General features: G+C 32.5%; 1 protein-coding gene across 1 annotated transcript; it reads left to right on the plus strand.

Moving 5' to 3' along the window:
* Positions 1-225: 225 nt before the first annotated feature.
* LOC106716166 (cathepsin L) lies at positions 226-10,676 on the plus strand. The gene is made up of 7 exons (XM_014509626.2): positions 226-395; positions 1,911-2,010; positions 2,291-2,493; positions 5,202-5,364; positions 9,250-9,455; positions 10,001-10,199; positions 10,299-10,676. Exons 2-7 carry the CDS (start codon positions 1,918-1,920, stop codon positions 10,458-10,460), a joined length of 1,026 nt encoding a protein of 341 aa, XP_014365112.2. The 5' UTR covers positions 226-395; positions 1,911-1,917; the 3' UTR covers positions 10,461-10,676.
* The last annotated feature ends 3,232 nt before the right edge of the window (positions 10,677-13,908 follow it).

Below are 13,908 nucleotides of genomic sequence, written 5' to 3' on the forward strand. Positions count from 1 at the left end.
CTACCTGTTCATTTGCTATTTTGCAATTAATTTAACTCAAAATTAAAAGTGTAAAACAAAACGAATAAAAAAACTACCATTTCTTTGGTTACGTCGTAATTATAAATTGAAGTATTTTTTAAATCGTTAAGCATGCGAATACCATAGTGATAACAGTTATCGATATCAAACGCTAAATATTTCCTATCACTACTCTGCAATGTCAAACTCGCATTGAATGATGAACGGTGATTCAGGAATTTTGTTCGTTCTCCTTTAATATAGCGTTTTGAATCAATTTTTCCTCAAAAGATTTCTACCATTTGTAGGGAGTAGTCATCATTGTTTAACGCCATATTATTAAATACGTTGTTCCTACCCTAGAATAAGTTTTATTATATTCTAGCGAACTTAAGGTAAGTTTTTACATTGATTTCATAGTTTTGTTTTCTTTTTGTAAGATGTAAACTTTGTTGATTTGAAGGATGTTTGATTAGATATCGTTTCTTTGTTTGTATCATACGAGTCCACTGATTGTTGCGTAGTAAATAAGGAAATACAATTTGTAAACATAAATAATAATAATACCAACTTTTTACTATTAAAATAATGTAACGAAAATATTACACAAATTAATTGCCATTGCGTTCTTGAATATAAATTAAAATTATAAGTCATTAATTAATTTCATTAGGATTTTCATCCTTGAAACTCTTATGATATTTTAAAAATAACTTTTTAATTGATTGTTTTTAGCGTGTAGTTATTGTTTATTATTAAATATTTTATGCGCATGCCTAATTAGAGAAGTAATTTATAGGGTTATGTTATTTTTTGTTGTTATGTTTTTTGTGTGAAAACAAAAACGATAATACCATTTAAGATGAATCATGATTGATAATGTTTATTAATACCAACTTTGTTGTTAGTTACACCATTTATAACTCAAGAACGGCTGAATCGATTTGACTGAAAATTGGTCGGCAGGTAGCTTAGAACCAGGAAAAGGACATAGGATAATTTTTACCCAGTTTTTATTGTGTTGTAAATAAATAAATAAATAAATAAATAAATAAATATGCCAGATATTAATTCCTTTGTATGTTTCTAGGAATTTTATTAAATGACGGTATTTATTAAAATGTTATTGGTTCAGTAAACTTTCGTGTTAATAGTTAGCAGTAATCTAATTATTGTTATAAATACATGTTGTGTACGACATTTGCAATATGATGCAAGAATTTTCAAGATGTAATCATTAGAAATTATTCATTGTTGTTTATTGTGTTATTTAATTTATCTTAGTAAGGAGGCTCATTTTAAGAAAAATGCGAATGGTCACTGTGTCGGGGGTTTCAATGTTACAACCAAAAGTCTGTAACAGTGATACCAAAAAAAAATTAATGTAACGGTATTTTCTCGTTTTCTTCTTAAATTCCTAAATATTAGTTATATTAGCTACGAAAATTTGGTTATTTGTAGGCGTTAGTGGGCGTTTTACATAATACCTACTTTCGACATGTCTGCAATTCAACTAAATGAATGCATTTGTACTGGACGGCTAGAGTACAAATTTAAAAAAAAAATATTTAAATAGAGAACTACTTACCTGTTTTTTTATGTATTCGGAATAAAAAAAATCGGACTAATCTTTCCTCAAACGAACATAAATATTTTATATTATAGTTTTTATAAACTAATTAAAAATGGCACACTCACGTATTTAACGTAGTAATTAATCCCAATCCCTCGGAGACATTTGCTCGGGCTGAGTACTTAGCCCTAGAAAATGTTTTCGAAAAAAAAGGAAGGTTTCCGACGGATTCAGAGCTGTTCGGTACCAACACCGGACTAATACGAGAAAGTAGTCGTTTTTTTTTACCCTTTGTAAAACTGTATAGCAAGAAAGACAATCAATATTTTTGTTTCAGGTTAACCATGAGAGGCTTAGTAGTACTGCTGTGTGTGGTGGCCGCGGCCAGTGCCGTATCCTTCTTCGATCTGGTGAAAGAGGAGTGGAATGCATTTAAGGTACGGTTTACCTATTTAAAAATACATTTACCCCAGAACTACACTGCTGGATATAGATTTTTTCTTATCCTTTTTATGCGGTGTAGTTTTTTATTTACCACATTTGAAACACATCCCGTATATTTTGTCGCGTAATTTCTTTGTGTTTTGTTGTTGTTTTACAGTTATTTTTAGCTTTCTTTGTTATCGATGTGTACAAACAGTCCTTGTACATTTGTACTTCGACCGTCTTTTTTCCTTTTACTTCCTAGATGATGTACTATCTTTTGTTCCTTTTTAGATGGAGCATCAGAAACAGTACGACAGCGAAGTAGAGGATAAGTTTAGAATGAAGATATATGCAGAGAACAAGCACAAGATAGCCAAGCATAATCAGAAGTTTGCACGCGGTCAGGTGTCGTTCAAATTGAAGCAAAATAAGTATGGAGACATGTTGCACCACGAGTTCGTACACACTATGAACGGATTCAATAAGACAACTAAGTGAGTATTTTTAATGAAAATTAGCTTTTACCCGCGACTCCGTCCGCGCGGAATAAAAAAAAATGCACACAAGATAAAAAAAAGTTCCTATGTCCGTCTCCTAGTTCTAAACTACCTCCCCATCAATTTTCAGCTAAATCAGTTCGACCGATCTTGAGTATAAATAGTGTAACTAACACGACTTTATTTTATATATATAGATATATAAGATATTAAAAAAAAATTCAAATATCCGATGATAAATTCCATTTCTCAACCGATTACTTTTTTACTCTGATAAGTCGAAATGCTGGTTGTACTATTTTTCATCAGATAATGTCGTTAGTTTCTATTGCCACAGTTTAAAAATATATTCTTGTTCTTTTTAGCCGACTTCAAAAAGAAGGAGGTTATCAATTCGACTGAATTTTTTTTTTTTTTTTTTTTTTTTATGTGTGTTATAAATGAGAGAAATGACTTGTATTTAAAGTGTTTCGACAGTGGAATCTTACGGTTTTAATGTTATCATTGACCGGGAAAGAATACGGAACGAATTATATACATCAAAATGGGTTAAACTGTTTAGGTCATAGTTCATAACGAATTTAATATTAATAGATATTTGCAAATAAAAAAATGTATTATTTTTTAAATTTAAATTTAAAATAGTATTTATTTAATTTTAACGACTAAAAAATAATATTATTTTCAAAACAATTAACAGATAAATTATAAAAATAGATATAAAAATAGATAGAGATAAATTAATAGCTTTAATTTATCCAATTATAATAATATCTTCTTTTTTTATTATTTAATTTAAATTAAATAATAAAAAAAGAAGATATTATTGAATTAAATTTTATTGAATAATAAAAAATAATTTCTATGTGAACCCGGCAATAACATAAAATAAACTTTACAATAATTAATGTATTAATAATAAATGTCCTCATTATGATAAACATTATCTACTTTTAATAATTCACGTGATATGTATCGAACATGACGAAGTGTTTGACATTAGGGTCTTTTGACCTTATAGAAACTACGTAGTATATTTAGTAACATAATATATCACTAGTTTGACTACGTAGGAGTATTTCATAATATTTTGTTGATGTTTTTCACTTGTTTGTTTTTTTTTATATTATAATGTGGCACGAGCAAACGGCCACCTGGATTTGCCGAAATAACGAGGCGACCGTTGCCCATAGACATGCGCAAATGCAGATGCGTTGCTAAACCTTTAATCAACGGAGAAGGGGCTGCACAGATAGAGGATATTTCTCCTTCCTATGCGTCCCCTCTTCTCTTTTGTTTGTTTGTATGTAAATTTTCATTGTAACTAAATAACTTACCGATTTAGAAATGAGGTCATTTGATTATTTTTCTGAGTTTTATAATTACCATAGATGGAATTGATTGGGTTATTCTGAGCATAATTCAAAATATTAAGTTCTTTTTGTTACTAAGATAGAATGGTAATATATAATTGAAGTTGTAAAATTACATGATTTGGTTGTGTAATTTCATTTGAAAGCAAATAATTCAAACTTTCGTGAGACATTATCATTAACTTATATAGAAACGGCTAAAACACTCACGTATATATATCCAGTGTCGTCACCGACTAGTTTCGAACCCTTCGGGGGCCCTTCATCAGGGCGAAATAATATCAGTCCTACTCACCCTGATGAAGGGCCCCCGAAGGGCTCGAAACTAGTCGGTGACGACACCGGATATATATACGTGAGTGTTTTAGCCGTTTCTATATAAGTAAATGAAAGCAAATATTTGTTTAGGGTTCAAAAATAAACGTTCATTGATTTGGGATTTTCCATAAGTAATTTAAAATGTGTTAAAACTAAATTTAAATTTAAAAGGTTATTTTTTTCTATTTTAATTACGATGTAAATACGAAATTGCAATATATTTACGATATTGTAGTGCGAAATTTCGTTTTAACCGTTTATCTTTTAGCATTGTAGTTTTGATAATGTATTTGCAATATAATATGGATGTTTATTTATCTGCAAAATTAAACATCCGGAGGGCGGACACTGCACAATGGATGCGACGTGCGAAACGTCTGTTTTTGTTTCTTTTTTTTTATATGATAAAAGTGATAAGCATGCGACACAAATTGCGTGGTAAATAATAACAAATTATATAAAGAATAATAATTTATCAAGTAAACAAGATTAGCGTGACGATGTATATTGATTGTGGCCCCTTATCGTGTTATTAGCTACTTGTTATGTGTTTCCGAATTATTGTTAGTTATTTACGATGTCAATCTCTTAGCTTATGCTCTAACTTAGCGACTTTGTCAGGTTTACCATCGTAATGATCTTGAGACATAGATTTTTTCATCTGGTTTGTATAACAAATGATTAGTAATTTTTTTTTGACACCATATTATTTTTAGTAGGTTTGTTTTATTCGAGTAATTAGAACCTTGGTTCAGGTTGATCTGTAGTCCACAGAGGACCTGATAGGTCTGTACGATGAGGGGAAATATTTAAGGTTCACATATAGATTAAGAAATTTAACAACAGGGTATTCACCACTTAATCGACCACGGTCTATCAGATCACTGATGACAATTCTCACATGATTGATCGGATCACCTCAATCGGATCGAGTCACAAGACTCGGATCTATGAATCCACAGACGCGAGAAATGATCAATAGACATATATCTAATATAACATTGTCGTATTTAGAAACGGCAAGGGTCTGTTCGGCAAGAGCGCGGGTGAGCGCGGCGCTGTCTTCATCCCGCCGGCAAACGTACGCATTCCCGACCACGTGGACTGGCGTAAACAAGGCGCAGTCACAGAGATTAAGGATCAGGGCAAATGCGGCTCATGCTGGTCCTTCAGTGCGGTAAGTACCATATACCATACTTTATCTGGTCTTCAGTCTGACTAAATTAGACCATCTAGACCATTAGAAGCCCTATCGATGAAAAGAGTTACACCTTTTATGATATCTCTTAAGCATTGTAACTGTTTACGTCGTAGTTTGAAATATTTCGACGGATCATTTCGTACCATACATTATTTACGGTACAAAATCTTTCAACACCAACGTCTTATATTTTATATAAAAAGAGTTTTAAGCTAATTAACATTAACTGCTTATTTATTTGCCAACTTAAAACTATCCTCTAGCATACAGTACAACCTCAAATTATTTGAAGTAAAAAAAAATACGAATCGAGATCTAAGGACCCCAAGAAGTTTTTTACTTATACCCTATTGAAACGTAATACTCTGATTCTGCGTTAAAACATGTCAACTATACGAATTTTAACCTTATCACCGTAGTAATAATGTATAATTTACAACAAACTTAGCTACACCGTATTAGGTGATCATCTCATAAACTGGTTTTGAAAGTTTTTGCTGCTAGTCAGATGTGGGGAATCACGTGCATTTTGTTTCATCAAAGCCATCTCTGTTTTGTCAATAATAATGACAGAACGATATGTTTTATACAGAGATCTTGGTCTCAGAAACCAACGGTTACTTAGTTAATAATTGTGCTTTAAACAAATTTAACCTGTATTTAAATTCCCTCATGAATACGTAGTTTTCTTTGCCTTTGTTTAAAAGAAATTAGAACTGTTCTAAATAAATCGATAATCATTGTATTGTTTCTACAATTGTTTTCCAAATGTTGTTCTAAATTCAAATTGTACGTAATAGTAATGGCTGATTATTGTTATTCTTCGCTGAATGTTGTTTTTTGTGTGTTCGAAATTCAAATTTTACGTAATACGTATTTGTTATCAAGTTGAAATGATTGCTCTTTGACCATTGTTTTTGTTTTTTTCAAATTGGGTGTGTTCGTGTTTATTTATAAAAATAAATGCATCATAGTGGCCAGAGTTATTAAACTACTAACGGATATTGTAAATTTGATGAAAATCAAATTATTTTTTTAGGCGGGAAACAATATAAGTTCATGATAAAACATCTGTATTTCTGATACATGACAAATGTTTGTACAAATGTATCGATGACCTGTTTGTCAAACATCGCCACATTGTAAATCGACCCGGTTAGATGCAATTAATCATCGAACTGAGTCATTTACATTATGTACTTCAATGTACATAACTTATGACCGGAACAGACGCGCGTTAGTCACACATAAAACAAAACATTTTAAAAGGAAATAATATTAAACCAAACATAGAGTAACCAGATATAGATTTCATCTATAAACTATATCTAATAATGTTTAATTAATTTATAATCATCCTGAAATATCTCGATTCATATTAACGTCAATAATTTGATGTAAATATTACGATATACTTGAATTAAAAAAAACTTGAGAGGTGTGAAGGGACACCCGGATGGAACGAAGTTCCTTTCAATTAATTAGTGAAGGAACCAATGTTTATTCTATGAATAAAAAACTTAAGTCTTCACAAGAAGTACATTTTATTTCTATGAATTTTCGTTATATATTGTCACGTCGTTGCCATGGTGATATAGCAAAAAGTGATGTGACAACTTTTCCGTCGAAGAATTTTTTCCGTCTAGCCCCCTTTCACAACGCGCGATAAGGAACTTCGTTCTAATCGTTCCAATAAAAATTATTTGGTATTTGTGAAATAAACTTATGGCCACTTTTTTCATCAACCATTAGAAGATTATTTATAAATTTTAACACATAATAACATCTTTATTGTCTATCTAACTAGAAGTTGTCACCTTGAGATTTAGTTTGCTAGTCACGTGCTAGGTCAATCATGTACATGACCAGCGTGATACATATGTAGTGCAAAGATCAGCTGTTTAATTAGTTCATACGACAAAAAGAATAATCTTACTTATTTAGGCACAAGTAGGGCATTCATGATTATCGATAAATCAACAAAATAAAAGCTTAAAATTCACTTTGTCCTAATTACGTCTTCACTAAATATAAAAAAATAACTGTCACGTGCGACTCCATCCGCGCGTAATTAAAAAAAAACTTTATTACCAGCCAATTTGTTCCAGGCTATGTTCTACGTATAAGCCAAATTTCATCAAGATCCATTCAGCAGTTACGGAGATACCTTCAAACAAACATCCATCTAAACATTCGCATTTATAATATTAGTAAGATTGATTTGTCTTTCCAAATGCAAATAGGTTACCATTTTATAGCGCAATACGTAGAGAGGGTCAGCTGCCTCCTAGAGTCTCGAAAAATGTAGAATAGAAATAAACTCATTCGAAATACTGAGCTGCCTAAAATCTTACATAGATAACTCAAAAACGTCTTGTCAGTTTACCATTACAACATTGGAACACGTATTAAAAAAACATTCTCTAATGAATAAAAAAAATAACTACTAGCCCCAACCCCATTGACTAATTCCAGGCACTAATATTAAGTTTCATCGGAAGTAACAACACATCATGTTGTCCTTGTTTCTTTCAATGAGAATGTAAGAGATGAATATATGAAGACAAGTATAATTGCAGTCGAAATCCACATTACTTTTGTTAATAACAACATGTTAATTATAAACATTTAAATCGAATACATTAGATTCTTTGTTAGTTTATAGGAAGTGGGTCGAAGTTTGTTTGTCATTGAGGCCTTTGTCCTCGTCCATTCTTATTTATACAGCAAATATTTTGTTCACAAAGAACAGTTCGTTGACATCCTGTGTATGTTATTGTACTACGATTTATATCTTGTAATAATAATATATAACTAGCTGTCGCCCGCGACTCTGTCCGACCGGAATAAAAAAAACTTAAGTAGTCTATGTGTTCCAGACTATGTTCTACATCTGTGCCAAATTTCATTAAATTCCGTTGAGCCGTTCCGGAGACTACTAACAAACATCTATCTAAACTTTGGCATTTATAATATTAGTAAGATAATAGGAAATATTAAAAAAAAATGTTTATGTTAACTTAAATAGTATTTAATTTAATGAGTATATTTAATTGTTTTTATAATCGCTTACAAAAGAATTTAAAGTACATACATAGTTTAGATTAAATTTTATTTGAATTGTTAGTAATTTTTTTTTTAATTTCTAATGAAAACATTCTTTTAAAATAATTTCTTGATAATGTTGATCATAAACAAATAGTCATAGTTTTTACAATCCTTAAATTTAAAGTTTAATCACCCCCTTTGAGCCAGTGTGCTTGACTATGGCCTAGGCACCCTAACTTGGGGTAGTCTTCAAGCCCCTATGGGAACGTGTAATGAGCTGATGATGTAATTGTTTAAACTAAATGAAACCGAAGACCGAATTGAAAATGATATTGAAAATACTGCAGATAGTTAAAGATACAAGATCGAATATCGGTTTTTTAACTGTTTATATATTTTTTTATATTGTAAAGAAGGCAAATGAGCAAGCAGCCTCCTGAATTCGCCCAAATAGCGATGCAACCGATGCCCATTGACATCGGCAATTGCAGACACGTTGCCCTTTAATCAACGATGAAGTGGACGCACAGAGAGAGGATATTTCCCCTTCCTTTGTGTCCCTTCCACTACCAAATCCACTTCCCCTTTCCATCATTACCTTTTAAGAAAATATTGGGAAGGGAACGTGGATTAAAATACGCCTTTCTGGACGCACATTTATCAGACGAAACGCAGAATTGCATCCACTTCACGACAGTCTTCTGTGTGGTCGTGGTATTGCACCGGTCGATCCGGCGCTTTCGTGCATCCAAAACATATTCTTGTTGCTGGTCCTACCACTGTAAAGTTCTAACACCGTGATATATTCCCCAGACTGGAGCATTGGAAGGTCAACACTACCGCAGGACCAACATCTTGGTCTCTCTCTCGGAGCAGAACCTGATCGACTGTTCCGCGGCGTATGGTAACAACGGCTGCAATGGCGGTCTCATGGACAATGCTTTCAAGTACATCAAAGACAACAGAGGTATTGACACTGAGAAGAGCTACCCCTATGAAGGCATTGATGATAAATGCAGGTGAGATTATTATGTAAAAATTAATAGGGTCATTTTACCAATTTTTTTTTTTTTCTAACATTTCTATGACAAAAATGACTATCACTCACGTCCCCACTTTTTTTATACTCCAGGAATGACTTGCGTTAGTATTATTTTTTGAATTTGGAACAACAAATTCAAAATGGTGTTTTTTTTTTAATTATTCCGCTTTTCTGGTTCTATCTTTTTTTCTATAGATCTATGACGTCATAATAGAATGAGCTTGAATGCACATTTATTAAAGGGGACTGTACTGTTCTCATTCCGTTTTCCTTATTTACAAAAAAAAAAACAAGTATCTTATTAATATTACAAATGCGAATGTTTGCATGTATGGATGTTTGTTAAAAGGTATCTTCAAAACAGCTTCATGGATTTCCATGAAATTTGCCACAGATGTAGAACATAGTCTGGAAAAACTCATAGCATAATAATTTTTTTAATTCCGCGCAGACGGTGTCGCGGGCGACGGCTAGTAGTAACTAAATGATCAATTTGACCACATTGACATATATTATTTTAAGATACAACCCAAAGAATGCTGGTGCTGATGATGTTGGCTTCATCGACATCCCATCTGGTGATGAAGGCAAGCTGATGGCTGCGGTGGCCACAGTGGGCCCCGTCTCTGTCGCCATTGACGCCTCACAGGAGTCCTTCCAGTTCTACTCCGACGGAGTATACTTTGACGAGAACTGCTCCTCGTCTTCTCTCGATCATGGCGTAAGTTGTACTCCACATTACTAATTATTCTATTTAAAAAGAAAGTATACATTTTATTTTTTAAGATGACGGGATATAAAAAAAAATCATTGTCCTCAGGTGCTGGTGGTTGGCTACGGCACTGATGAAGATGGTGGTGACTACTGGCTGGTGAAGAACTCGTGGGGTCGCTCCTGGGGCGACCTCGGATACATCAAGATGGCGCGCAACCGCCAAAACCACTGCGGTATCGCCACCGCAGCATCCTACCCTCTAGTTTAATGACCCCACAACACCCGACCCCCACTATCCCCCTACCACACCAACCCCAAATCATACAAATTGACATTCAAAGGGAAAGTCAATAATTTTTATTATGTCACTTTCTTGTCTTGTCATCTCGAGAACCATTTTGACTTTGCGTCCTATTTATCCAATATTTCTATGTTACGATATAATTTTCAAATGTGGGCATAATCGTGCCCACTGTATACAAATGATATAGTTAGCCAATCAGATGGCTGTATTGTCGACAGTGGCGCCATTTGACAGATGGTTCTGGTTCAATATCCCCCCCTTCTCCTCTCTCCGTACAACTCCCCCCAAACTACGAATTCTGATTTAGCCGATTTATCTGAACTTCTATATTCTATACAGTATCGATTTAAAAATAGACCAAATTTTATTATAATTATATAATGTTAATCTAAATAATATATAAGAAAAAAATATAAGTTATGATAAAATTCTACGACAAATTAAAAAAAAATTAAAGTACAGACAACAAATCACAATTTAGTTTTAATTATTACTTTTTTTTTATTGTATTGTTTATTATTATTAATAAAAAGAATCTGTGAAACAATACAGTGATTTTAGTTAGAAAATTCTCTATAAGTCGTAACTTTGAGTTTAGAATTATTTTTATATAATTAACATGAAAAAATATTGCAATTATTTTTTTATTTACTAATATTGAAATTTTGTGTGTTTTAAGCAATAAAAAAATCACAAATAATTTCAAAGTTTTAAACCATGACTCCTAAACATTCCGTTTTTTTTTCAAGTATTTAGTCGAGATGAGTGTAAAAAAATATAAAAAAATATGTATTATTTTTTTTAATTAGTATTTTGGTGACTTTGTGATAAAAATAAGATACGGATTTTATGTAAGAATTAAGTAATAAAGATGTGTTTAAATATATTTCGTTTTATTTCGACTTCGTTCTTCCAAATTAGTCCGGGAGCCAGTGATAGATTTTCATAACCAAGTCTCTCCCAAACGAAAAATAGTAAAATGCATAAGGGACTTATACTATGAATACTCGCGACCATCAGCTGCGGCTCCGTGGGTGGGGTGGGCAGTGGCAGCCTCCCAAACATTGAGAAAAAAAAAAAAAAAAAATTTCTCCATGTTTCTCTCATTTGAAAATTTATCAGAGTATAGTTTATGTAGTATTTTGAAAGAAAAACATAGTCAGCTGACCATAACACGGTGGATTATACGTCAGCTGGCTCCTTGAAGTTTTCAATGATTTCCTCTCAACTAAAAATTTACCTGGTGATCGTTTATATGCTAATGAATGAAAATTAATGTCAGCTTGCTGTATCTCAGTGGAAAGTTTGTCAGCTGGTACCTTGAAAGGTGTAACGCAACAGCATCTATGAACTAGAGTATATAAAATGAAAAGATAATTACTGTATTTTGTATTAAATCGTATCCAAGTAAAATTATTCCTTTAAAGCCAGCTAATCTTGTGGTATTTTTCTTGGGTTGGCTTTAGTTTACTGTCCTTTATCATTGTCAATTATGCATTTTGATTAATTTACGATACAATTCCCACGCTCACTCAACGAAAGCATTGGAATTTTAGAAAGTCAAGACAGATGAAGTACGCGTAGGGTTGCCAGGTCGCCAAACCTACAAGCCGCACAGACCAGCCAATTTGGCCGGACATTTGTGTAGAAAGGTCGGACATCCTTTATTATTCAGGATTTTGTCTCAGTATTAATAGGTACACTCTAGTTAGGGAAATGTAAAAAGCCGGAAAACCGTTTTTTTGACCGGACACGCAATCAAGAAGCCTACATATATCCGGCTCTATCTTTATATATGGCTTGCCGGACGCCTGGCAACGCTAAGCGCGCGTATTTCCAACAATAAGTTCATAATTTGCTTGTTTGTAATAAGTTTTGTGTAACCATGATGACGTATTGATTTAATCTAGGCCGTAAAAGTGTATGACGATGTACACTGCAATAAAGACTTTGAATAAAACACTATAGATTTTGAAATTTTATATTTTAAAAACAATTATATTCACAATTAATATCTATTATATTTACAACTAGTAAATTCTTACTTAATACACTACACAATACTTAAGTTGATAAACGGTACAGAGAAAGGAGACAATGTTTCCAACTAGCGCTTGAATCTTTTGGTGATACTAGAAAACTACGCCAGCACAGACAAAGAATCAGAGTTCACGCGTCGCACGTTGTTTACTTTGCTAATGAAATTTAAAGTACAGCATAATTATTTTGAAAAAAAAAAATAACATAACACGTACTTGTGATGTATTAGCGTTGCTAAGGAAAAAAAATTTTGTTTGTATGCCAAAATGCGGGCATGTTATACCACACATTTTTTTTTTAATTCTCCGTTGACGTCACGGGCGACCGAAAAGATTTTTTTTAAAGTAAGTAAGTTATTGGTAAGGTAGAATTGACTAATAAAACTATTTAAATGATTCGTTTAATTCGTCTTAACCTATCTTATCTAATATATAAAATTCTCGTGTCACGGGGTTCGAACTTGAACTCCTCCGAAACGGCTTGACCGATTCTCATGAAATTTTGTGAGCGTATTGAGGAGGTCTGAGAATCGGACAACATCTATTTTTCATACCCCTATTAAGTTTTTTTTAACTGCGCGCGGACGGAGTCGCGGGCGACAGCTAGTTTAAAATATAAAAATTATAAATGTTTTAGTTTTTTCTCTATACCGTTTATCTACTCAAGTGACATGGATCGACAAGAATATCTGACTCTGTGGAGATAAGTCAAACTAAATTACAACAGCTCCTGTCAATGTGAAAAAATTGTCACAATTTTGTTTTTCGTACTGTAGCCATTTTTTTTTATGTATAAGTAGATTTTATATATTTCTTGACAAGACTATCTGTGACAGGCGTCTCTGTCACCAGGACAGATATCCTTGTTTGACTATGACATTTACCCGCTTAGAAAATCTAATGTCATACCAAAAAAAAAATTATAATAAACATACTTAACAAAATATTTTTTTTGACCGAGTAATTTTAACGTAAACAAAATTTCACTGCACAATTTGACGATTTAAATCAGTCAGTTTATAAACTGACAAAAAATGACATATATGTAACAGTTTATAATATGCACAGACAGATTACAAACGGGCAAATTTCTCAATCAATCGGTGACATAACATTAATATATTTGACTAGATCATGTTGTTGTAGTAGAAGGTATAACTCAACCTTCATCCTTTTTCCCTAGTTAGGGTCAGCACAGTATATCTCTTGCATTGAAATGTCATACAGACTTACAGCTATAGATGTATTACCTATAGATAGTGGTTCATACAAATTTGACTACTAATAGTGAGTCAATTTTCGAAAATATATTGAGGAAATTTAGGACATGTTTTAGTCTTCTTTCCCTTCCCACCTTTATCTTATACGGAAAA

This window comes from Papilio machaon, chromosome 11, assembly GCF_912999745.1.
Source record: "Papilio machaon chromosome 11, ilPapMach1.1, whole genome shotgun sequence".
Classification (NCBI taxonomy): Eukaryota; Metazoa; Arthropoda; class Insecta; order Lepidoptera; family Papilionidae; genus Papilio; species Papilio machaon.

What these genes read in the sequence shown, in the direction of transcription:
- LOC106716166 (XM_014509626.2), top strand. Translation starts at nt 1,918, where the DNA reads ATGAGAGGCTTAGTAGTACTGCTGTGTGTGGTGGCCGCGGCCAGTGCC. An exon ending in CATGCTGGTCCTTCAGTGCG is followed by an intron (nt 5,365 to 9,249) that starts GTAAGTACCATA and finishes TATATTCCCCAG; the next exon opens with ACTGGAGCATTGGAAGGTCA. An exon ending in GGCATTGATGATAAATGCAG is followed by an intron (nt 9,456 to 10,000) that starts GTGAGATTATTA and finishes TATTATTTTAAG; the next exon opens with ATACAACCCAAAGAATGCTG.